We start from the raw sequence: 27,096 nt of genomic DNA, 5'->3' as shown, positions 1-27,096 counted from the left end.
CTGATGGTCACCTATAAGTTTATCAGGGGTGACCACCAGGATCTGGGGGAACGTTTGTTCACCAGAGCGCCCCGAGGGATGACGAGGTCGAACGGTCACAAACTCCTGCAAGACCGTTTCAGGCTGGACACAAGGAAGAATTTCTTTACAATCCGAGCCCTCAAGGTCTGGAACAGCCTGCCGTCGGAGGTGGTTCAAGCACCTACGTTGAACACCTTCAAGAGCAAATTGGATGCTTATCTTGCTGGGATCCTGTGACCACGGCTGACTTCCTGCCCCTGGGGCAGGGGGCTGGACTCGATGATCTCCGGAGGTCCCTTCTAGCCCTGATGTCTATGAAATCTATGAAATTTTAGTTTTGATCTGCATCAAGTTAAAGAGGGGTTTTCCTGTTGGTTAATTTAATACAACCATTTTATTTAACAATTTACTTAAGCTTGTATTACACAAGTGGCAGTAGTTAGATCAGCATTTCCTTCTCTCAAAGACCATCCAACTTGTAGAGTAGCCAGTTTATTTCAAAATAAGTCAGCACATATGGGAGGGGTGGTATTATGAACACTGCATGCGGGTCAGACTACTGGTGTCATTTCAGCTGTGAACAGCAGTAAGGTAAATCAAAGTTTGTAAAACAAGGCATATTTCCACCTTTTGTCTTTTTCTAAATCTTGCGTAACTGATCTATAATACATACTGAGAACACAAAGTGAATTTTAGCAAACTTTTCTTTACTAAAGTCTCTTGTTATAAATTACACAAATAACTTTATAAACAAATCCCCAGCTTGCATTTTGCTTAAAGTAATAACTTTATATCATACAAATAAAGAAATTTCAAGTATGAAAAGTGCATTATTGCAATAATACCTCTTTGCAAGTCCAAAAATCTTGGTTTAGAATAAAACTGTAAAGTGTAAAAAAGGAGTAAAACAATCAGTGCCATCTAGTCATTCAAGAAGTCCAACATCTTAAAATGCTGCTTCGTGTGCTGCAGAGGCAGATGGACATCTGGAAGCAACATGTCATTGAAAAGAAGCTATGTGTGTTCATTTTGCATTGTTAATTTTTCATCGCTCCTATGTGCAGGACTTGACAATCCTTGAATAGTGCTGCCCTGGACATCATCCGTTCTGCGCTGCTGTCACTTGCATATTTCCAAATTCCTCATCCTCCTCATGTGTTCGCTTTAAACTGCCTAAAATAAAAAAGTGGGGAAGGGAATGAAAATAGGCTTTAAGTTGGAATTGTTATAAGCACCTGTATTTGTTGTAACCACAGGAGAGCCTGCATTAAAATCCCATTTTTAGACACTCAGCCTTTCTAAAACCTTCATTTTAGAGGTCAGAATTTTCCACATTTGGTTTCTAACCCAATATTCTTCTGTTACCTTCACAAGTTTGAAATCAGGTCTGATTAGGCATCCGAGTTACTGGAGTGGCAAGAAACGCACCACTTTTCCCACTGTAAAATGTTTCAGTGCTGTTGCGAGTTTCAGCTGCTTTTTCTATAGTTGTCTTAAGTTTGAATTAAAGATCAGATTCATAGATTGTAAGGCTGGAAGGGACCTCGCAAATTAATGAGTTAGGCAGCTAAAAAGTAACAATCAAGCATGTACGATTAATGCCTGCTCTATTTTCATCATGGCCTGGCTCAAGTGAAAGCTACAGCTGGGACAAGGTAGACAAGGGATGCTACAAGTAAAAATCTTCAGGTGCCCAAGAAGTGCACAGCACAACTCTCCTTCTCATGCAGCCATCCCAACTCAACATTGGCTGCATGCACCGTCCATAGATCTCTCAGGGCTTTAAAAGAAGTCATGGGGATACATGCCACAAGGCCAGCCTCTCTCCAGGTTATCATGGAAATAGAGAGAATAGCAGACAAGCTCAAGTGTTTGAAATACTATGTTCCAATGAGGAGTTTGCAACCAGTCCCTGCATACCAGCTGGAGCCACTCCAACAAAAGACACTGCATTCAAAGCCGTCCATTGCTGCCAATGGCAATAATCTCCCATAAGAGGAACACAATTCTGTGGGAAGGAGTGATGTAGTTAAACAGAACAGAAACACCCTCTGCTCACCTGTAGTACCAGCTGGAACAGCTAGTGATCTTTCCAGCTGCCGTGGTGTCATCATCTGGATAGTTAATTTTGCTAGATAGATGGCTTCGTATTCCTAAAAAAATAATTATGCATGCTGACGCTAATATGCATGGCACGCTGCAACAGGGAGAGACAGGACTAACTGAGAGAGCTCCCAGAGGCAAAGATCAGGAGAGTGCTTGTGGGAGCTCAAAGGCTGAGCAAGAAGAGTTGTCTATCAGGACATGTGTAAATTATTAGCCCTTATTTTTTGTCTCTCATGAAAAAGGACACATTCAGGAGGCCAGAGTGGAGAAGAGACGTAGACTGTGCAACGGGGCAAAAGAGAGATGACATGAAATGCAGCATGTGTCCACATGGCTCAATGCTTTACACTACCTTCCCTTCCATGCAGAGATCCCCAAGCTAAACAAGCTAGTGAGGGTACTGCAGTTAGCCCAGCACTCCTCAGTCTAATAAGCCCTGCTGGGAAGCACTGAATGGTGCAGTATAGATCTACCCAATGAGTTGTGCAAGGGCATTTAGGGAGAGAGAAAGAAAACTGATGGAAACCAATGCTGAAGCAAGCTGAAATGTCAGAATACAGCAACTTCAGAGACTTTTGACAAGGACACAGCTGCACAGGGCACTGAAGATGAAGATGCATTTTACTGACAAACGCACACAAATTCAGAAATCTGGAGCTCTAAAGTGGCTCTTTCCAAGGGGAAACATCTTACACAGAATACTGGAAAAACAAAGCTAACAAAGTGGGTTGCCATCTCAGCACTGGCCACCTACATGGCTATACTAGAGGCATCAGAAACGTTTCAGCATGCCACTCCAGGGCTTTCCATCCATTAAAACAGGGCTCTTGTCAAATGTGGCAATATGGCAACTTCAAGCCTCATCACTCACTTTCATGCACTGTATTCCAGTAACATAAAATATGAAAGTCTAACGGCAGGAAACATCTTAGCTGCATAGCACAATATCCACTTTGATGTCTTCCCTTAACTGCAGGCTAAGCTCTGGTTAAGAGGGCCCTGATGGTTAGATAAAATACGATTTTCATTGCTCCCTCATACTTGAAGCTGTTTTTCAACATTTGCTTGGGTAATGATTTGGAGGTATGACTCCCTTCTTCTGACTTGCCCCCACACCATCGAGAGAAGCAAGTCTCAGGGACTATGTTAAGCAGATACGATCTTGTTAAATGTTAAGCCACAGGAAAAGCACAGATTTACAGCTGCATGACCCAGGATGTGGCTGCCTTACCTTTCCAGCCAGATTCAATGTATGCTTAAGTTATAAACCAGGAAAAAAATAAACATTACCTGAAGTTGATGGACAAATCCAGCATTAGGATTGATACAGAATCTTCTTTCTTGAACATAAGTAAATGCATCCCTTAATGAGGAGGGGAAAAAAACACCACTGCAGTCACTCATCTCTACTGAGCAATCAAATCTTTACAGATGCAATAGTCTGTTCCTTCTGGATTTCACTTCTTAGGAAAAAGCACTTCAGAAAATTTTCAGAACTGGCATTTCCGTCTCCGGGAAGATATTATACTGCCTTCCCTTCTTCATTCCTAAAGCCACGTAGCTGGTCTCATTCAAGGACCATGTAAAATGAGTCCTCTGAACCGCACTTATGGCAGAGGCCCTAGGAGACCATTTCAGTAAGGAGGAACGCAAGCACTGACACCCTGACCTAGACCACTGATCCACTTAAGTCCACTACCCCATCTCCAAAGGTGCCTAGCATCTTGTTTCAAAGGAGGGGAACTGAAAGGTTGCAGGAGGCAGTTATGGGGTAACCCATGACTAGAGGAACTTTCTCTGCACCCCATTCATCAGAGGTTGAGTTACAGGCTGAGACAAGTATGTCTACTTTTCTTCAAAACCTATTACTGATTCTAAACTCAACTCTGAAGTACCTTTTTAAAAGGCACTTACCTGCCAGATCTCCTAAATTAATTTTATTATCTGCCAAAGACTTGACACCTAAGCTACAGAGCTGTTTCTGAGTACTTTTCTTACCTGTACTTCACTCCAAATGTTTCCATAATATATGCAATTACTAAGGCAGCACTGAAAAGAAACAAGCAAATTTAGAAAAATATATTGCCATAATTCAACTAAAAAGAAAAAAAGGACAGATTCCTACCTTCTAGAAATCCCTGCATTTCCATGGACAAGAACTTTTCCTGAGAAGAGACAGAGTTACTTACAGAGACAGGCAAAAACTTCCACATTTACCAGGTTTTCATCTTAAACATATCTACGCAGCGGCAAGATATGAAAGGAAAAGTTGATAGGGTGCGACTTCACTCTAGATTTCTAAAGTAGGATCTCCCACCACACTGCATGGAAATGTATGAGCACGGCAGAGAATGACTTTAAAGACCTGAACTACAGCAAGATGAAAGTAAGACACAGGCCTACATCTACAGCAGTGGTTCTCAACCTTTTTCGATTCAGGCTACCCCTTGGGAAATGCCAGCTCTTTGTTTTCACTCATTTTTGACTGCAGAAACGTAACAGAACAATTGTTCCATTGCAAAAAACTCAGAAAGACCCCAACAAGAGGCGGTTTTAACACCATTAATTTCTATTTGAAATCTCTGCGTTTATCTTGTGTATCATACTATGGAACCCTGGAAAGGATCTCAAGCCACCCCAGGGTGCTGTGGCACCCTAGCTGAGAATCACTGATCTAAAAAGACAAAATCCACGAACACAGAACAGTATTAATTTGCAAAAGAGAATTAGGACTTGCAGCAAAAAAACCCCCTGTATTATGAACAGGAATAGGTTATCCAACTTAGGGCTGAAATCCAGAAGAAAAGTTTGAGTTAGACCTGTATTCCACACACAAATTTATTCTGTGACCGGGTTCAACAGCATGCAGAAGAACAAGCTGCCAGTCAACCAACAATACTGGGAAAACCAAGATTTTGGAAACCAACTAATATCCACAACATTTGTCTGGAAATACACCACTAAAGCAAATGGCATGGATGACTGGTGTCTCCCGAGTCTGGGGGGTGCACCAGCGGGGCATGGCCAGGAGGGAGGGGCGGTCCCCCAGCAGCCTGTTGCCCAGGGGAGCCAATTTCAGGGGGGGCACTGGCACTCTCCATGCCCCGCTACCAGCCGGAGCACTCGCTGTCAGGGGGCAACCCTAACACCCCCTACCCCACCTCAGGCAACGCCCATGGCAAATGGATTTCAAGACCTTTCTAACAAAACTGGATAAGTAAATTGAATATAGCAAAGTACAAGAAAGTCTAAAATTTACCTCCAGTTTGTAAACTTCCATCAATAAATTCTTTAGTCTGAAGGAAAAAAAAAAATGAATCGGTTCCATTAAGACACGCAGTTCCCATTAAAGCCGTAAAGGCTAACGCTGCTTTTTTCATTTATGTTCCAAAGAGTTGCTACCCTAATCACTACATACATACAGATTTTACATACTGAATGTGTTGTTTAGTGGTACATTTGAAACAGGACTGAAAAAAAACACAGTGTTTTATTATCATAAACCGTCAGTACACACTTATTCAGGCACTACCTGAAGATTCAGTTAATTTATACAAATTGATCTGATGCAACTCCAGGAAATTTCCTATCAATCCAGTGAAGGCATTAATGCTATTTGGAAATTAATAGATGAAAATAGGTCATCAATAAGAACTTCATCAAGAACTGCATTGACAATAGCATGCCTGTTATAACAGGTCACCTTAAGTTTTCCAGAGATAAGGTGTATTTTTAATTAATCAATATGAACCGTGGTCCAGCAAGCTCTCTGGACCAGTTCCACATATGAGCAAATCAAATGCTGTCAACTCTTCCTTGATTCCATCTTCTTTTGGTAAAAAAAAAAAAACAAAAAGACACCCAGACTGCACCTCCCACAAAAAACAACTGGGGCTTCCATAAAAGCAGCTGGAAATAGTGCTGCAGAGCAGAGAAGACCAGAAATGTCTGTGGCGATCCACAGCAACACTGGGTTTAGTGCAGGCTGACAATCAAAATCACAAAGACGACAGTGCAAGCACTGGGAGAAGAGGATGGAAATGCAGGGCAACTGGTATAGGAGGGGTGTGAAGGCATTAACTGGCAGAGCAGTGTGTTGCGGGAGAGGAGGGAATAACTCCATGCACTGTTGTACATTCAATGAAAAGCATTTCTTCCTAAAAGACAGACTTGGTACATACTGGCAACAGTCCAATGCTATTTATTATTTAGCACTACTATCTGATTAGTAATGGCAGGACTAGCCACAAGCATGCTGTTTTGTAACATCAATCCCATTTGGATTAAAAAAAACTGTCCACTAAGTGGTCTGCCTTAAGAGCAACAGAAGAATCTAAACTGTAAGGCCAGAAACCTAAATCTACTTAATATTTTGTAAAGGGCATTTAATATGGCAGGGGTGGGAGGGAATCCCCACAAAATGCTTCAATCCTCTTCAAACAGACAGACAATAAGTGAACACCTTTCATCAGAATTTCTTTAACAACTTGTTCTGTTTAAATATGTATTATAAGTGATTTTAATTATGGATATTAACTAGTTGTCTTTAGGGTACAAAAGGTAAGATATGCTTCCAGAAAGCAACATGATGCTGCCCCCTCAAGTTCCCTTCCATCATCTATCTGAACTGACATTTGCTTTAAGGAAAATCTTTAAATACTGTGGGACCAATACTGAAAAAGGTCAAAGGCATTTCTTACAGGCCAGAGAGTCCCAAAATAATTAGCAATTTTGGGTGCACACCTTGAGATACCTTAAGGGCACCCACTTTTCAGAAAACATTCAGCACCAGCCTACTGAAACAAGTTCCCCATAACGAGTGTGCAGCTCTCATCAGATTTCCAACCCCTTTCCACAGTTGGTATCATCTTCATCTTAGCAATGAGAAATAGGAGATGGAGAGATGAAGCGGTTTACCCCAGGGCCACCCAGTAGGACACTGACCAAACCAGGAACAGAAGAACCATAAAAGGTGTCTAAGCTGAATCCCCAACATGGAGACATCTAAGATCATTCTGGAAAATCTGACTGAACATTGCCCTTCCCATTCAAGTCAATACACTAAGATACTTACCGTAGGGAAAAATCGGATTATATTTTCAACAGGATTATCTGCAATATCCAAGACTAAATATCTGCAATTAAAACAGCCACTGTGAGCACACAACAGTATTTTTCTTGTATAGGCAGAGTTCATTTTGGAAAACAGTTCTGCTCCAATGTAAGCAAGAAATCTGCAATAGTAATACCATATTTACTTGAATATGAGATGAGGCCTTCCCTCCAAACAGCATGAGAAAAAACCCCTTTGTCTCAATTGCATAGGAACAGGAGGGAGGAGCAGGCACCTCCTGTGGCTCCGCCTCTTGCCCTGAGCCTGGGTCGGGGCCAGAGTCAGCTCCAAGGCAGGCTCCAGCCTCCACCTATCTCTTCCCCTTACACAGCTCAGCTCTGCATTGGGCAGGGGTCTCTCCTGGCACTAAGCACATGGAAATTCCTTCCCCTGCCTAGCCAGTCAGCCGTGCCAATACTGCTACACTGCCTGCCCAGCCAGTCAGCAATGCTGCCTGGCCAGCCAAGGGCTGAGCTTCCAGATACTGCACACCAGGGCAGAGCATCCCCAGCAGCATCTGGCAGTAAGTGGAGTGAGGGGGGCAGGGATAGGGAAGAGGCAGGCAGGGCAGAAGACAAGGGAGACACCCAACCCCTCCCCAGCCACTGCTTTCTCTGCTGTAGCAGTGGCAGGGGGTAGGGGGATTCATGACAACCCTCCAATACTGAGATTCTATAGCTGGGAAATGATAACCAATTTAGAAATTTTCCATATATAGAATCAAATTTGGGGGCGGGGGGGTCATCTTATATTTAAGGTCTTCTTATAGTCAAGTAAATATGGTACGCTGCCACATGGCCTCACTGTGCAGTCTCCTTTTCAAGGGATCTGTGGATAAAGCACCTTTCTACACTGGTAAAAGAGGTTTTGACTACTTATAAAGGTTTTTATTCAGTCCTCAGCTGGAAGGAAGAGATCTCATTCAGAAGATGAAGCGAGAGAATACCTAGACACTTAATGCAGAGAAAGGCCTGAACAGACATTTATATAACGCAAACAAATAGTTATTCTGCGTTCCCAATGCCATCAAGATGCAAAACTGGACTTGTGCTCTCTTCTGCGTGCCTCGAAAAAGGTTCACACATTCACTCTGAGACAAGTTACTGCAAGAGTATGTCCAGTGACCAGGAGGGAAGTGCCGTACCCAGAACTAACAGTCAGCAACTGGGAGACAGCTAGTGCAAACTGATGAGGAGACCTCATGCATGGCCTTGTTGACAGACCGCGAAGCATCCTGTGGTTTGGTGGGACAAATCCAAACCACAGAACATATTGGACACAAACCTTAATTTAATGAAACGTATTTAAATAAGAACCTGACAGAACTGCATGAACACATGATTACTTGTAGAGCACCATACTAGAAAAAGACTGCTCCAAGCACAATAAAGTTTGACATAAAACTATGCCCAGCTTGTTTTTCATCTTGCAGAACGCCATCCTGTTTCTCCCTTACCTAAACATCTGTTGGAAGTTTGGCTTGATGAAGTTTGCTTCGATATTTTGCCGTATGCATATTACATGGGTTATTCCATGCTTCTGAAGTGTAGATAGCTGAAAGAGAAACATCAGATCATCCTTGTTAAAAACTATGACACTGTTTATGTAATTAGCATTATGAATTCGTGCCGACACTTCAATTTAGTTTACAGATGGAGCAGGTGAGCAAGTCATTGTGCCAAGGATACTCTCTCATTCAATTCCAATAGGACCTCCATTATTTAGGTTATAAAAAGCTTTACCAGCATGGTTATGGAGGAGACCTCAAAACCATGAGCACAGGTAACAGCTATAGAGCTGTCTATCCATGTCTTCAGACCAACTTAAAATCATCTCTCAGACGTGTGAGCTGCCCCACGCATCTGACTGGAGCATCACTCCCTGCCCTGGAAGCAGGGCTGACCTCAGCAGTTATAGGGGCCAGGAGCTCTCTACATCATGGTGTGCTATGACCCCAGATCACCTTAACAGATCATACAGGAAGCCTGTCATTTCCACAGATCTGGACCATTTAATACTTCAAAGAATCACAGCAATATGACATATGCATGCAATTTATATTCACATTTACATTGTTACACAGTTAATGTATCATTAGCTAAATTGCTTGCAAGTGAGAGCATTTTGAAAGCCCTACCTTGCTTTTCATAGCTGAAGAATACGGACCTAAAAATAACCCAGGTAAAATTTCCTATGGGGGAAAAAAATGAAGATATTTAAAATCAACTCAAAATTAGTTCAAATAAATACATTGCACTCTGAACTCAAACTATGGCCATGGAAGCAACAAGTGCCTTACTGTGCAGAAAGGGACATGTTATCAAGTGGCATTTATAACCGGGTCGGGAAAATCGGTTTGGCAAAGAAATGTGAGCCACAGGAAGAGAATCAGATTTTTAGAAGAGATTTTTTTTTTAAATGGACAAAGCTCAGATGAAACGGGCATGCTCTACACTGCCCTAAGTTTAAACCAGTGGGCTTCAGGGGAACTGGGAACGGGGCCATACTCAAGTCTTGTATAAATTCCAAAAGTTCTTTTGTAGCAAGGCACCAAGTGTGATAAGTCTTCCAGCTCTAAGTAAGAGGACTAATTTGCATCCAATAATCCTCCCTCCATTAAGCCACTTCCAGGTAGCTCTGAGGACCTTTATTTTCTGCAAAGATTTGCTGTCAATGAACAAAGAGTTCTTCAAGGCTGCTATCTAAGAAGACTTGCTTCTAACTGCATGTAAAGTCAGAAGCAAACCTCCAGCTGCTTTGTTGTCACCGCGGGCTGAATCATTCACAGAGGCAGGATATTGGGAGAAGGGCCAAGATTCTCTTTTACCCCCATCTGAGATCGAGATTCACCTTTCATTCCACCTTGCCTCTCTCATGCTCCTTCCTCCCCCTTCTCAGTCAAATAAATCCCCTCCCTTTATACTCAGCCTTCCAGGGAACGTGGCACACGCCAAGCAAAACAGATGGCAAGCCACCTCCTGCTGTACCGTCACTACTCTAGGAGCCCCTAGGGAAAGAGCGTTAAAGAACAAGCGAACATGCACCCTTCCCAGGGACAGACTTTCTTTCATTCCTCTGCAGGGCTGCCAGCGAGAGATCGAAGAGCCTGAGATTATTTCTGAACCCAGGCCTTTCATCTGACAGCTCTTTGTGCTTGTGGAAGAAGCCACTGGGTTTTGAAGAACGTAAATAATGTCGTACCTGCATCTCTCTTCTCATGGGATAGGTCCAATCCTTTAAAAAATAAAATAAAAATATATATACACACATACGATAGGGAATGTGCAAAAAAGCTAATTTAGCAGTAAAACAAAAGGAGAACAACACAGAATAGCAGATTTGCTGAAAAATGGACTCTCTAGGTTGAACTAGGTGCCTGCCATTCAGGAACTACAGATTCAGAACAAGCTGTCTAAGGGAAGGTTGTTGAACTAAGGAAAGCAGGATTCCAGTGAAGGAAAAGAGCAAATTTAACACTGCTGACTGGATCAAGTCTAACCTGTCTCTCGGAGTTCATCTCCAAAGAAAGCATTCAAACTAGTAACGATGCCATGCAAGCCCCCTCTGTGGACATACCTAGCACTTGCTAAATATGAGCTTGCTTATTTGGCTTGCATGGAGTAAGCTAGCTCACACTAAGGCACTCTTCTGATGCACCAAATGCATTCACAGGGTATGTAAGCAGAGCAGCTAGTATGTACACTCACATGCTGTTCCCCATGTAGACAAGCCTTAGCAGTTTTTGCAGCAACAGAATTTTGTATCCAGTGTGACCAAGAGCAATATTCCTACAGCTGCTGAAAACACAACCAGTTGTGTCAACAGGAAAAAAAAAAACTTTCAGGTAACTCCATTTATAGTGTCACTTGATACAGTCAAGCCAACTTCTTTCTAAATGTTTAGAACAGCTTTGCCAATTCTAGCAACGTACACTTTGTGTAGTGACTCCACACGCCCCTTCCATTGTAGAGCAAGCTGCAAAATAACTATTGTGTTTATCTGAATACAAGATGAGGTCCATCCCCCCTGCCCCAAATCAGCATAGGAACCCCGCACCCCCCCCAGGTCTTACATTCACATATAATGAAACCTCATTAAATACACTGTCCATCATTCAGGTGCTGCCAAAAGCAGCATGTGCTCAGCCATGGAAACCAACTATGAAGCTGATTAAATGCAGCCAACAGAGCACGACTATACAACACATGGCCCATACTGGGCAAACATATCAATGGGAACCTACACAAGGATAGGTTAGCACAACCCATCGGAATAAAGTATATGGTAATGCTCATTTTGCTCAGTCCCTCTCAGCATGGACTCTTTTTAAGTCATGGTGAGCCACTACACTGCATACACTTCAGTTTCCTCTTCATGCCCATGGCTGAGCTGTGCCTTTCTTTCTCATCTCCAATGATTCGTTCCTTCACCAGCCTTTAATGTCTGACAAACATCAAGCAGTTCACCCAGAATCCCTCTGTCATGCCCTTTCTCAGCCTGTGGTATATGATTAGTGTGGCCCTGCCCTCCATGAAGAGGAGCTGGACCAAGTTATCGTGCACTTCATCTGCATCTAAATTTTTGCAGGATCCCAGGACTCATGACAAGAACACCTGGTTCCAGTTATGAGTAGGGAGTTTATTAGTACATGGGTCCTTTGTAGGAGGTATCTGGAGTACACACACATGCTGAGCAGTGCTGATGGGTCACCATGGCTTAACATGTTGTGGACTCTGCTGCGGCCCATCACAATGAACTATATGGTACATTATGAGCCTTTTAGCTTTGGACTAATATCATAACGAGATTATACTATATTTAAGTAGGTACAAAAGTGCTGCTTAAAAGCCTGTTTATGGAGTGCCTGTGCTAAAACTTAAAGCAGTTTCAGAAAAGGTGAACTGCATTAATTCTGCACGAGCAAAGTAAATTTGCCAGACATACAAACTCTGTATGTTTATTTCAGAATCAGGGTTTTCAAATTCGCTTCACTTCCATGTGCTCAGGCAGAGGGTGGGAGGAGCTGCAGGGGGAAGAGGGTAAGGGGGCTAACTGATCACCCTGATTTATCTTCCCTGTTGTAGCAGTGGAAGGGAGACAAATTCAAGGCAAACCTCCAGTAATTAGATTCTATACCTAGAAGATTATAACAAATTGATAAATGTTCCATATATAGAATCTAATTATTGGGTGATTATCTTGTATTCAAGTAAATATGGTATTTCTGTTTTTATCTGATAGTAACAACCCCATGGATCATAAGTGCACATGGCTTATATTTAGTCATGTGAATATGAATGCTATTTCTTGTAGCTAGCATGTCCCACTTCTGCACCACCACAAACCCTGCCTCCTTTCCCTGCAAGGCAACATCCATTCTGGTCAGTTCATCTTTGGCTCCTTATATACCACATCTTAGAATATTCTGTGTACACACTCTAGATCAATGGTTCTCAACCTTGTGAGATTCAAGGCACCCTCTTTCAAAACTAACTTATTACAGTGCTTACCCTGAGGACAGGGAAATGCTCAGGCAGGGATGAGCCTGTGCTTATCTGCTCATCTTCTCCCACCTCGTGGCATCCTTCGCAGGATCGAGACACTAGTTGAGGATCACTGCTCCAGATGCTGGGACCCGTTTCTTCCTCCCTTTTCACCTTGCAGAACCTCCTTGTTCCCTTCCTGCTTTATAGTATGCTGTCCCATTTTGCAGTTCATTGGCTCATTAATTCTCTGTTCACGTCAACAATCACCCATTTCCTGTACTTAATGGTTAGTTAATAAGAGCTAATCAAGACTGAGAACTACATCCACCAACATGGAAGACAGTCACTTTAAATAATATGCCACCTAAAAAGATAACAGGTAGGAAAAGAAAAAACACACAAGAAATGATCAAGGTGAAACACAGCTTAGTTCCAGCAGCTCTGTGAGTATTTACATGAGCTCTGCTAAACTGCCCTTTCACTTAACCACTTCCAGTTTCTAGAAACTCTTCCCATATGCCACTCCAGAGCTCTGTTAAAATTCCTTCCCTGTTCTCAATGAGAAAGTAAAAAGGTATTAAAAAAAAAAAAAGAGAACGAGCGAGCAAGAGCAAGACACTGACCCAAGCTCTGATAGCAGGTCATGGGCACGGGCACAGTACACTTCTGCAAAAGAATTGTGGAACGTGACTTCCTGAACCCAAAAGCGGGAGTAGGAAACTGAGGTCTCAAAACTGCATTACTTATCCCCTAGGGCTTGGGGATAAGTTGGCTCTTTATCCCTCCTCTGATTTACATACATTTCTCAATGAGTCTTTAACTAACTCTGAGATGGTGTGAACATTAGGAGCTGTGGGTATCCACATACAATTCTTCTGCTAACTCCCAGACTGCAGAACAGAACCCAAGACCCTGTTTCTCAGGGAGAAGCAATTTAAATTAAAGCATTGAACCATACTTTCAAACATATTTTCTCTCTTAACATGTGAAAAGCCCACACAAACAGGGAAGAGACTAATAAAATGAACTAGAGAGTGCACACTGCCAAAGGCACAGATATATTTGAAGTTCAGTAACTTCAGAGTGACCTTCCAGGTACAGTACTCATGAGCTACTTGTAACATGGCAGTCTCCAACCTTTTTAGGTCGGAGATCACTTTTGGAATTTAAAAAGGAACCAAAGATCTAACCCTCCTCCATCCCTCATGGAGCAGGTAAGTCGGGGGGGGGGAAGGAGGCGAGAAGGGAAAGGGTCATGGTGGGAAAGATCAAGGGCCCCCCCCAAACAGTGGTGAAGTAGGGAATGGAGCAAAGGCAGGGACAGGGGCAGGTCTTGCAAAGCTGGGGTGGGGTGGTGAGGGGGACAGAGCTATAAGTGGCTCATCCAGGGGTCATGGGGGGGGATGCAGTCCAGGAAGGCACAGAGGGAACGTCCACGGATCTGCCAGTGGGGCGCGGTGGACCTTCCCCTGCCCCAGCCCTACTCCCTACCTCAGAGCTGCTGCAGCTAGTGGCGCTGCCCCACATTTGGGGAGGGCACATGCCCCTCCCAATCTGTGCATGGTGGAGGTGGCTCCTGCTGCGGGGTGGGCTTTGTGCCCTGAGCCCTGCTGCACATGCTCCCCGGGCCTCCACCCCTTCCCACTGACCGACCTGCATGGCTGGAGGGGGGGGAGGGTGCATGCACACATTTGCTTACCCCTCCCAGTGCAGAATCAACTTCAAGACGCTCTGAGATTCACTGATCAATTGAGATCGACCAGCTGGTGACCACTGATGTAATAGAAGGTAAGAATTCAGTAACAAGTGCGTGATCTTCAGAGGACTTTGTCCTTTTAAGTATAACAAGATGGATTTTTGGTAGCGTGGAGGTGACGTTGTTGCCATAATGGTCTAGCAGGTATGCAAGAGGCAAGAATTCTTCTGGGTGATCCCTCTTGTTGGACATAGACACAGACAGGCTTCCTGATATCAGAGTATGCTTCCTCAGGCCTGTCCCCAGATTTTTGTTTTTATGTTGTTTGTAACAGTAAACTGGCAATCAAGTTAAGGATTTCACTACTCAGAAAAATGTCTTTACCACTAGAAATGGCAAAAACAGTGGAACTCAGTCTTACCCTACCTACATGTGACTGCTTTATAATCTCTTCAAAGTTTGTTTCAAAACAAGCCATCGTACCAAGTTAGAACTGTGCATGAAAGCATGCGGAGATACTGAAAAACTAGTGGGATCATTTATTTCAGCTCAACCTAAACCTGTTCCAGATCAACTTAATTTAAACTAAAATAAGTTGAAATGAAAATAAGGCCCAAGCTTCTGCAGTGGTTTGAAGTCATCCGTGTCAACCCTGCGTGCAAACAAGGCGTGGCAGCCATTTATGCTTGGTGTTTTTATGGTACCCCTGGTTGAGAACCAGTGTTGTATAATACTGCTCCTGCTAGCTCAGTGCTTCTCAAGCAGAGTGCTGCCACACATGTCCATGCCTGTTTTAAGTTTTTCTGATAATCCTAAAGCAGACAGAAGAGGTGTAATGAATGGGTGCTGCACGCTGGGCAACACTCCTGTGTCCCTGGAAAAGGTGTGTATTGGGGGGCGGGGGGTCCTACCTGCCCAGGGTGTCCCTGTTCCAGCCCAGGCTCACTCCCCTGACTAAGCTATTAAAGGTCTGCTGCAGCCCAGCCTGGCTCCTTCAGGACAAATAAAGGGCTGGGATCCGATCTTGCCAGAGTCCTTCCTGATCCAATCCTAGCTGCTCCTCCCAGAAACAGGGGGGGCACAAGACAGTCCCCTATGCCCAGTGCACCTATATTTCTGCAGGGAGCACGGGACACCAGACTAGGAAGGGCTGAAGGAAGAGTGCAGAGCCCAGCCATCGCTGCTTCTTGATCTGCAGATGGGGTATATCACCCTGCCTGCTGTGTCACCCATGTTGCAGCACACCTGGAAGGGTCTCAGCCTCAGTTGAGATGGTTTTTTTCTCCCCCCCCACCCCCGAGTCTAGGAGAAGAAAATGAGATGGCCTGAAGATCCACCAGACTGAAGGGGGAGGGCAGGGGAGGGGAAATCAGTCTCCAGGAAGTCTTAAAAGAGCAGAGATCTCCAGCAGTCTGCTCCAGAAAGTACATACAAGAAAGAGGATCTCTTACATAAAATGTTTCCTTTATGTAAAGCACGTGATGAGTTACTGAAAGATTCCAAAGGCAAATGCTTTGGTGGTTTCCTGAAAGTGCTTTAAGGTTTTTATAGCCCATACAAGCTTATTATTTAAATCCAGCTACAGTGTTTCAACTGGCTACAACTGCAATGAGATAAACTGCTATAAGGACAAGACAAATTACATTCAATAAGCAACTACAACTGCGTGGCAGACCAAGTGACTCACATGGTTGAAAACAAGCCTTGCAAAGACGTTGCTCATGCTTCCCTGAACTAGACTGTAGCTCACTTGCACAAGAAATGCTGAAGGAGGGAAAGCAATATGCAAATGCATTCAAAAAAGGAAGCAAAAAACAGTGTGTAGAGGTGTCTCCACAAAAGCCTAGGCAACGTGCCTGAAGAGGGCAGAAGTCCCTCCGTAGCACCCCGTGCCCAGTGCCTGTGCAGCACCCTGCGGCTGCATGCCGCACCCCCCACACGGAGATCACGTGGCCGTAGAGTGTGGCACGGCGAGTGGCCCCAGAGTAGGCATGGCGCATGGGCGCTGGGGAGCTGGCACGGGGGTGCGTGGGAGGCACCTGCCAGCTGCAGCACATGGCTGCGGGGGTTGTGGCGTATGGCCGCAGGGTGCAGCATGGGAAGCGGCTGTGGGGTGGGGCACACCTCCCGCATACGCTCCCCATGCGGCACCCTGTGCCACACTGCTGGCAAGTGCTCCCCCACACCACACCCCAGCACACCCTACACCACACCCCAGGGCTATTCCCCATGCCACATGGCTGTAGCTGGCAGGTGCTGTACATGCCATGGCTGCTCCCTGTGCCATACCCTGCAGTCGCATGTCACCCCTCCACATGCTGCACGCCATACTCTGGGGCCACATGCCATGGCTGCCCATGCCATGTCCCAAGGCCATACACGTACCCTGTGTCACACCCTGAACCCAAGGCATTCCCTGCGCTGTGCCACAGCATTTCCCGCGCTATCCCATGCGCCACACCCCGTGCCCAGCAGCACACCCTGGGGCCGTTCCTTGGGCTGCAAGGGCACAGCCTGCAGCCACTCCCCACACCACGGACCATAGCTGCATGCCATGCACTGGGGCTGTTGCCCACGTGGGGTGGCCACAGCCAGCTGGTATTCCCCGCACCCCCACACCATGGCCGCTCCCTGCACCCCACCTCCTTACGCACCCTGCACCACACCCCAGGACCGCTCCCCACGCCACATGGCCAGTGAGTGCCCTGTGTTGTGGCTGCTTCCCCGTCACACGCCACCCCAGAGCTACACACCAGCCCCACCCCCCCATGCAGCCACGTGACACCCCCCCCCTGCATGGAGAGCAGCGGGTAGGTGGCGGTGGAGTGGGGCTGGACCCAGAGCGGCAGGTGGAGTGGGACATGACCCAGAATGGTGGCGGGAGGGGGGGCCTGGACCTGGGGTGGGGAGAAGAAGACGCGAGGCTGGACGTGAGTCTCCATCCCTGCTCTGCCTCCCCCCCCCAATTCATGATGGGCATTTTGCTAGTGTGTTTACGAGGAGCCAATTTAATACTTCAATATTTAAATTAATTCAGAGCAGGAACCTATGCTCAGAAGCAAAAGATCATTAGTAACCAACACAAGCTGAATGACCGACTTTGCTATTTTAATAGCAATTTGAAAACTGTTGCACAGATGCACTCCACTGTGTAAAATTAACAAGTCTGTCCCTGTTCTAGAACTGTGATATTGGCTGAAACTTAGAACCACAGGACCATAAAGTACAAGTCTATGAAACTTTGTAGTGGCAGTGGGAAATACCACATGCATTTATGAAGGCAAGACATGTTATATTGGATCTTCCTTTGGACTTCAGTTTTTATCTCAAACTCACTACCACACCAATTGTGCCAACTGAAAAGAGCTATTTTTCCCTTTGAAAAAGCCCTGGCTGCTTTCGAGAACAGTTCCTAAACTCCCAGCCTTTTAGACCACTTAGGGTTTTGACCCTTTTTAGTGCTGAGACAGCTCAGCTCTTCTCCAGATGACTAGTGAGAACACAGACCTCTCATACCCTGCTCTTCTTCTTTAATCATGACACTGCTTCTGCAATACTGATTGCTCCTTGCAAACCTCAAATGAGAAGTCAACATTTTCAGCGATCTCCTTATCTAAACTACTACTATTCCATTTCTTGCACAAATTTTGCAACTCCTCATCCACTCTGATATGAAGTGCTCCAAGGCTTTGCCCTTGTTCGTTTTCCTCCTTCAAGTTTTCACAGTCAGCTTAAATCTCGCATTTGTGTAGATAGTATACAGAATCATAAAAAAGTAGAACCGGAAGAGACCTCTGGATGGTCATCTAGTACAGAACCCTGCCTCAGACTGGATCAAACCATCCACCCTACCCAAAGCATCCTGTACAAATCCTTGTCTAATCTATTACTAAAACTACCCAATCAACCTTGTCTCACAACTACAAGGCACAGCACCCTAACCTGCCATAAGTGAAGCAGGGGGACCACAGTGGCCAGTGCCCTGGTGCTGCAAGGGCTATTAAAATGGGACCAAGAGATCCAAGGAAGAGGGCAATGCCCTCTAGTATTGAATTAAGCAAAACCTCCCCAGTCCATACCAACCTGAGCTTGGGGTAAAATTCCTTTTAGATAAATTACCAATTACCAAATGTGGTAATTTGTCTGACCCCAAGTGGAGAGGCCAGCCTCTCTAGCCAGGAACCCCCAGGTTTTCGTCTCACCAGGAGTGCTGGGACACCTTGGCCTCGGCTGCAGCCAACATGCAAGGCTGCTGAGAGAGGCAAAACAAAACACAACTTTGACACCTGTAGCAAGGACAGGGGGCGGAAAAAAAAAATCCTTCCTGGCCCTGTGCAGCAACCAGTAAAGATCAGAGCATGGGGGAAAAAAACAAAACCCCCCAATTCTGCTCAGAACCTGGGGACAGCAAACATTACTCCACATATCACAGCCTCTACGGGACAGCCAGAATCCCTTGGTTGGTATGAATCCTCTCCACAAACTTTACACCTCCTGCTTTAAACTCCTTGCGTAGCTACCCAGCAATCCACTCAGGGCTCCTCGGTTTCTAACGGCTGCTCTTTACCAAGCACTCCAGGCATCACTACTCCCAGATCATCCCAGACCAATGCTTATCCAACCTCTCCTTGAACACCTCCAGTGCTGAAATTTCCACAGCTTCCCTAGGGAGCTGCCTCATGGCCCTACGGGTGAAACAGGTTTTCCCTGATCCTGTATCTACATCGACTTTGCTGCACCTTCAAACCACTGGTCTGCATCCTGCTCTCTGCAGCAACCCAGATAAGGCGATCACCCTCTTCTTTATGGCACCTCTCCAGATACGTGTTACGACTGCTATCGTGTCTCCTCTTAATTACCTTTTCCTTACGCTGAACATGCCGGTACCTATTTCTTTCCATCTATGGCTTGCCCTCCAAGCGCTTTATCATTTTTGTTGCCAGCTTGTGGACCCTCTGCAACTTTTCCATGTCCTTTTTAAAATGTGGAGTCCAAAACAGCACACAACACAATCCCACATCCCGCTTTGTTCATTTGATTCTTCTTCTTCCCCAGCTTGACCAACTTCCTGAAGATGGATGAAGGATACCTAAACTACAATCCACCTGACACTAAAACACAAATGAGTTAGGGAATCTGGTTACAACCAGCTGCCTCTCTGAACAGGTCAGAATTTGTAGTGAGGACAAGTCTCGTGGTCCATGAGCAGACAGGCATGGCCAAAGCTTTTAGTCCAGTTTCAGGCAAGAGTGCAATTCAGTCAAGCCTACAAAAGGTAGTTAGGTTCCCTTATTTGTGGTCTGGATGCACCTCTATTACACGCCGCCATACTCTGACTTTACCAACATGACTGCAATTTATCTCGGGTACCAAGCTTTTTTCTTACTACATCTCACTTTTCTATACACTTCTTTACAGCTACTTTTCCAATGCAGTAAGAATTCATTTTTATTTTGACTTTGCTTCTGCCAAGATCTTAGTTTGCACCATCACCCCTTCCCATTCAAATTTCTAAGGTTTGTTTGATAGTGCCTTCCACATCCCAACTTTTTAAATCTGTATCCAGAAAGTTTTAGCTAGGCTGCTATGATACTCAAAGTAGAACTTCTTTGTTCTCTGCACAACCAGAGATCCCAGTTTCCCATCTATTTCCAAAATTGAGGTTTCTCTCCTTCCATGCAAATTCAGTGATTTACTTCTCCCTTGTTCTATGTATTTTTTTTTTTAACTTGTAGGCCTGTTGCAACAGTTTTAGTCTCTTGTTCCCTTTATCACAACCCTCCACAGCTAGGGGGTTGTTCTACCACTTAAATGCAACCTACAACTCCACCTCTCCCCCCCAACCAAGCACTTTCTGATTTCAAGGTAAGATATAAGCTTTTCTACTTTTCTTAAGCCAATGACTCTCTCCATGAGGCACTATGATACAGCACATTAAAAGGTCTATATGAAAATAAAGGTGGTTGTACTGATGGCCTTCGTAAGTAGGAATTGAAATTGAGTTGAATTAAGGGAGTTAAACACAGCGTTTATGTAACTTCCATCCAGTTTTCTCAGTTTCTGTGTTAATTATAGACATACAATTAGGCCAATGAAAATATAATCAAGTGTAACACATGAACATCACAACAACCACTGGTCCTATCAGTGTAAGATATTCTGCTCTAATCTCCATCTTCCACTAAGGCCTGAATGTTTTAATGACAAACAAACTGGGTGAAGGCAGTGCCAAGTAGAAACATAAAGGCTGTTTCTTTGACTTTATCTTCACTTTGAAGTTTTGCTGGCATAGAAAGTCATGTTTGTCACAAGTGCTGGGGCTGGGGGCAGGGAGAACTACATCCCTCACCTACACTGCTGTGCCGGCAAAAGTCCTACTATAGAGATTGTTAACACTGAAAAAAGATCCTCTTTTGCCAATTTAACTAGTTTTGTTTGGGGTATTGGTTCAAGCTCTCTCAGTGAAAGAAACTCTTCTGCCAACATAAATGCCATCTTCACTAAAGGGGCACCAATAAGGCGGCCAGCAGGGGCTTTTAAAAGTAGACAAACCTTATTTCAAATGGGGTTGTGTTCATGACTCCCATCCAGTCCTTTCCAAGAACTAGCTAAACATACGACTATTAGTGCATCCATAACTGAATGATGCACATCCGTAGAGATGGGATCTGTTGTATTTAATAAGTAGCATGCAACTATTCTTGAAGCACATTTGGTCAGAGGGGCACAGAAGATGTCACAGACAAAATACAGAGTGAATGCAAAACAGTGAAGTACAAAGCACATCAAGGAACACGAAGACAACGGGAAATGGAATTGGGAAAATAGACAAAAGAGAAAAGATCCAAGAGATAGCAGAAAAAGGAAAAGAAGGAGACAGGTATGGGAGAAAGCATATAAACAAGAAGGATAACGTGTGCTAGTCTAGAAAACTTTCCCCTAAAACAGGGACGAGGAGAGTAATCTAATGCGAGACAAAGAAAATTAGAAGGAAAATGGAGAATCATTTTACAAAAGGAGAGAAAAATACGTATACTAGGTTTTCAATAATTCCTCCATTTGGCTATAGGAACCCAGCAAATAAATACCCTTTGCAGTTTATAAATACTAATTTCGAAGCACCACATCAACAATGCAAAGCTGCATTACTAGTGGGGGATGGAGGTGAATTCAAAATGCTGCTTTCTGATGAGCGTGGATCAAGGCTGGTGAACTTGGTTGGTGGGTTAGTTTTAACACGGAGACCTGCAGAGGGACAAGGAGGCATTTTCTTTTTTCCCCAATACGAAAATGACTTTTGAAGAGAAAATTTTTGCAAAAATCCTCTTGTCTCACTTTTTCCATCTCACCACCGTACATGTAGAGGGGTCCCCCCCCAGTTCTCCTTCCTAATGATCAAGACAACCAGTGAAGAATTAGTAATAAACCAACTACTGGCCATTTAAATAGAGAAAAGAATCGCATTCTGATTTTTTTAACACTAAATCACAAGAGATGCTGGGCTGCATGTGCAGGCTGCAAACACCTCACACAAAGTGAGCAGATTAATTTCAACAGTATTAAGGCAAACAGGGAGCCACAGTGTCATTTTTGAAACCACTCTAGGCTACAGCCACTCCAGAAGTACTACAACCTTGATCATAAGAGGAAACCTCTGTGCCAGTGGAGACTGGTTCAGCAGGACTCCCCACAGGTATGATACTTAAATTAATCACTACAGATAAGACCACACCATTTCTGTCGCTGCCACGTGATCAATGCAAAGCATTTTTTGTCGGCATCCCACAAAGCTAAACTCAATATTTGCTGACTTTAAATTATACTGCTTATTCCAAATCTCTGCTGTTTTTCATTGGGACATGTTGACAGTATACTTTACTGTAGGTTTACTGTTTATTTTAAAGGGCTCACAGACCATCAGGTACTCAGAAGTTTTTATTAAGGGAAATTTTTAGATAACTATATTTCAAAATCCAAATCTCTTTTTAAAAAAAAGTAAAACCTTAATCCCATTTTCCTTTATATTTTTAAAAGTTACACACAACAGTACAATCTGTTTAAAGAATAACAAATTGCACCATGTTTCAAAGCATGGAAGACTAGCAAAGTGCACGTAGTGTAAAGATTTACAACTACTGAAAACTCATGTGCCAAAAAAAAAAAAGCTCTGCCAATTATACCATGTAGCATAATAGCTGTAATTCCAGATAGATTAAAACTATTTACTTTTATAATCCACATCCAATTACTTAGCTGTGCTCCAGAGTCTTAAAAATTAAGACTGCAATGTGGAAATGTTAAATCTTCAAGCCTGTTGCATTACATTCATTGGTATCCTTCCATCTTAGGTGTTTTAGCAATTATGTGTTAAGATTTGCTGTGCTTCCATTATACAGATTCTTCCTCTCTTCACATTTCTTTCAAATAGTGTTAATCTTTGTCTCCGGAATTGAGAAATACCTTTATTTACTCTTACCCCTTATTCACCTGCAATTCTTACAGACTGGCTCTGGGAACAGCACTTTTATTATTGCTGTAGAGGGAACATAAGCACAATATATTATTTGTAGCAGAGCTCACTCCATATTTTTCTGTGAATAGCTGATTTGATGAAAATCTAGCTTTGGTCAACCCGCAGCTACTTATGTGCTTGGTCTGAATTTACAAATAGTTCCAGATGAATAGATTTGAGGAGCCAGGTTCACAGCATGAACAACGAGGAAGAAAGCCATTCCCCTTCTGTCCCATAACCCAGTGGCTACACTACTCATCATCAAGGATGTGGAAGACCCAAGGGCAACTTCCTCCTTGGCACGAGGGTATCTAAATCCACATGGACAACATCCCTGGAAAGCTTCTGGACTTGGAGAACATCAGTTTTCTGGAGTGGGTTTCCTCCCCTGTTGCTTTTTATATAAAATACTTAAAAGTTCATTAGTAAGGAAGAAGATAATAACTCTTCAGCTTGGCATTTAGGGCACAGAAGTAGGTCATATGGATTCCAGTTCTTCTCCAACAACTATTTAAGTATTTTATACCAAGAGGTACAACTTCTCCGGAAGAGAGAACCTGCAACCAGAATACTACTCATCTTGGTGGTTAGGGTCTTCTCTGGGTGCTGGGAGGTATGTATGGGCTTAATAATCTTGCATTGACATGTGCCTATTAACCCACAGAAATACTGCTGCCAGGCGTGTCTGCGCACACACCTGGAACGCAGCACACAGAGCCAAGTCAGAGCAGCCCCGGCTGGCAGAGGGCACGGGGGAGGTCAGCCTGCCATGCTCCAACTGGGCTCAATGTGCTACAGAGGGGCTGGCTGGGGCATGAGGGCGCTTCAGCACCGGGCTAGCCACCAGGCAGCTCCTGCACTATAAGCACCTTTGTGCCTCAGTCATCCAGGTCAATGTCTACACGTGCACCATTGCACATGGAAAAACCCACAGCAGGGCAGTGCTTGTATTCACAAGTACTAGCCTGATGCAGAGTTTATTCATTTTGTATGCACTAACAGGGGCGCACAAGAGAAGGCTGACCTGATGACCGTCTATAAACTCACTAGGGGGGACCAGAAGGGTTTGGGAGAGACCTTGTTTCCCCTAGCGCCCCCCCACATAACAAGGAACAGTGGCCACAAGTTGCTGGAGAGGAGGTTTAGATTAGATATCTGTAAGAACGAGTTCACGGTCAGGGTGGCTAGGATCTGGAACCAACTTCCAAGGGAAGTTCCAAGTGGTCCTACCCTGGGGGTCTTTAAGAGGAGGCTGGATGCCTACCTGGCTGGGGTCACTTGAGCCCAGTTTTCCTCCTGCCTAGGCAGGGGGTCAGATCTGAAGATCTACAAGGTCCCTCCGACCTGACTTCTATGATTCTATGTAGATGCTAATGTCTATGAAATGTCTAATGTCTATTTACTGCAGTTAATTAGTCAATGATGCAGTAAACAGCTGAAGACACACCCAAAGGAATGAACTGAGCAAAAGGGATAAGGAGTCCTCCTCTTCCTCCACCCCATTTTTCTAAATCATTCCTAACCCAGCCCTTCATTTCCACTGCTCAGCTTTCATTCAAGGTGACAAACTTAAAAAGTGGTTACTTTCGTTTCAGCAAAAAAAACCCAAAAAACAACCCCCTCCCCCCCAACCAAACAACATCTGAAAAAATGCAGATGGAGTGAAGCAAGGGAGAGCTTTTGCCAAGCCAAAAAGAAAAATTATGTTCACACCCCCTAAATTGTGACCATTTTATTTAGCTCCTCAGTATCTGAACAGAAGGATTTGTCTAGTAAGTGCTCAAAATTTAGAGCAATAAGGATCAAATTTAAGGCAGGACAAACTTCTGACCTAAGCTACTAGTCAATATTCCTTTAAGGCAAGTAAGCAAGTGACTGCTAGCTCAATTTTTCCTTTCATGAACCTTCTGATATTTTAATAGAATATGATAAAAAAATATTACAGGATCAAGGCTAAATACTTGTTTTATTATTCTTTTAAAAGCATTGAGTTTAAATTCTAACAATGATTTTGGAGCATGTATAATCAATATTATTCAGAAAGCGCTGACATGTTACATTATACATCAATACAAATGAAGAAATGCTGATTACTGCTCCCATGCATCCAGCACACCTACCAAATATACCTACTAATCTCTGGCCTATAGATCACTGTGCATTACGACATACAAAATAAAGAAAAATACTTCCTGTTGAGGAACCCGAGTAGCAGCATGATCAACTGGAAAGACTGGATCAAATGTTAATCAGATTACAAGTGAAAACGGCAAAGGTGGCTTCACGCAAGACCCTATTAGCTCAAGTCACAAAGCTGCACTACTGAGTGTGACTGCTGTCTGTGTACCCAAGTGGAACAGGGTGGCGATGCACACCCAGGCTGATGTCCACCAGCAGAAGCATGCAAAGCACCTGTTGGTACTATGCCTACCTCAAGACAGGGATTTAGCTCCTCATTTGCATGAACACTAAATTCACTCATTGTAAATAAGTAAAATTAGAAAATGAGAGCCATTTCACTAATAGTGAGCTTTATTGCTCACCTGGAAAAGCCAATTAGGAGCTCCAGTCCATTAATTTCTGACAAGACAGCAGACCCAGGTACACTCAATCCCTTTCCTCTTCTCAGCTGATAAACATGTCCTTTTATCTTCTAATATAACCCTCAGGGCTGATTAAAGGGGGCAGTGAATTGCTCCCAGTGAAAATACCTCTAGCCAAGGTCATCAGCCATAATAGCTGGCCTTAAAGAAGGGTTTCTTGGATCTCTGACAACTGCCCCAAACAAAAACCAACTTTACCAGAAACTTGGCCTGCTTGCTTTTCCAGTGCTCTCAAAGAATATCAGGCACAGTGAAATGAAAGGGTGATGCTTTTACTCTGCAGAAGGCAGGATCCACTGTGAGCAAAAGTGACAATCATGGTGCTCCTACCAGAAACAATTATCTAGACTGTAGCTGTATGGCAAAGTAGTACTACAAGTCCTGACTGCCTATCAGAAACAGTAATTTGAGGAAAGCATCTTTTCCCCAAGATGTCCAGTATACGGGAATCTCAGCTCTACATGATTCTGCCTTCTCACAGCACTGTACCAAAGGTGACATCTCCACTGCCACTGAGTCACTCTGCATGGACCATTTTTTTACATTCACGTTTTGTAAACTCATTTTGTGCACACCGGTCTTCATGCTAACTTAAGGGTTTTAGGTTTGTTCCTCAACTTATTCACTTGAAATGTTTTTAAAACGAGCGTAAGTCCACCTACCGCAGCCTCTCGGCCCTCCTTCAAATGGGGCGCTGAAAGGATGCTTTAGTCAAGCGCAAAAATACAAGTTTGGTTAAAAAACTAAGCTTAGTTAAACAGGTGTCTTTTGGTCTAACAAGTATTTCTGCACCCTTCCCCGACAACTTCTCTGCAGCACAGGTGTTTCCCTCCCATCTACACCGCACACATGGAAAGTGAAGAAAAGCAGCAGTGAGAAGGAAAAAGGATTTAGGATGTCAGGTTTTCCCAGCGCCACGGTGACACGAGGAGCGATACTGGTTTTGAAAACTGCTCCTTTCCAGCCGTGCCGGCGACAAGCACTGGTGACGAGCGGCCCGCGTCCAGCGAACGAGCAAGCGCGCTGGAGACGGGACGGCTTCCAGCAGACCGCCGCGTGACGGGGGACCAGAACCACAGCATATACCTTGAGTTCAGGTGCAAACCCATTCACGCGTGTCCAGTGGGCGCGACGTGGCGCAATCAGTGGCGCCCTGCTCCGCCATGCGGCGCAGCCAAGCAACCGGGTGCCCCAGCAGCCCCCCTCCCCCAGCAGTGGTGAAGGGCTCAGCAGTGCACGGGGACGGAGGGCGCAGGCGCTGTCGGCGACACGGCCCAAGGAGCACCACTGGGCCCAGCCCCAGAGTGTGGCCAGCGGGCACCTGCCTGCGTGACAAGGGGGGGAGCCCCAAAGCGCCAGCGGGGGCCCCCAGGGCGGGGGGGAACCCGGGGGGGACCCGCTCACCTCGGAGTCGTCGCGGGGCCGCGGCAGCGCGGGGAAGGCGGGCCGGGCCAGCTCCATGGCCGGGGGCGGCTATGCAGTCAGCGGGCCCGGGGGAGGCGCCGCGCGCCCGGCCGCCATGCTGCTTCCCCCGCCTCGCGCCCGCCGTTCCGGCCACG

At 44.8% G+C, this 27,096-nt stretch overlaps 1 protein-coding gene across 2 annotated transcripts; it reads right to left on the bottom strand.

Moving 5' to 3' along the window:
* Positions 1–707: 707 nt before the first annotated feature.
* STYX (serine/threonine/tyrosine interacting protein) lies at positions 708–27,057 on the bottom strand. 2 transcript variants are annotated; one of them, XM_019556615.1, is made up of 11 exons: positions 26,942–27,045; positions 10,442–10,474; positions 9,378–9,431; positions 8,697–8,794; positions 7,202–7,262; positions 5,387–5,423; positions 4,253–4,292; positions 4,126–4,176; positions 3,418–3,490; positions 2,081–2,174; positions 708–1,194 (listed from the first exon to the last, which is right to left on the bottom strand). In XM_019556615.1, exons 1-11 carry the CDS (start codon positions 26,996–26,998, stop codon positions 1,121–1,123), a joined length of 672 nt encoding a protein of 223 aa, XP_019412160.1. In that variant the 5' UTR covers positions 26,999–27,045; the 3' UTR covers positions 708–1,120. The 2 variants fall into 2 exon arrangements, with proteins under 2 accessions (XP_019412160.1, XP_019412161.1); XM_019556616.1 differs by lacking the exon at positions 708–1,194 and adding an exon at positions 1,643–1,794 and having other exon boundaries at positions 2,057–2,174; positions 26,942–27,057.
* Between the last annotated feature and the right edge of the window lie 39 nt (positions 27,058–27,096).

Source organism: Crocodylus porosus, unplaced genomic scaffold (genome assembly GCF_001723895.1).
Source record: "Crocodylus porosus isolate Cpor-Errol unplaced genomic scaffold, CroPor_comp1, whole genome shotgun sequence".
Classification (NCBI taxonomy): Eukaryota; Metazoa; Chordata; order Crocodylia; family Crocodylidae; genus Crocodylus; species Crocodylus porosus.
The sequence above is the reverse complement of the archived record's forward strand: the minus strand, read 5'-3'. Positions and strand labels throughout refer to the sequence as shown.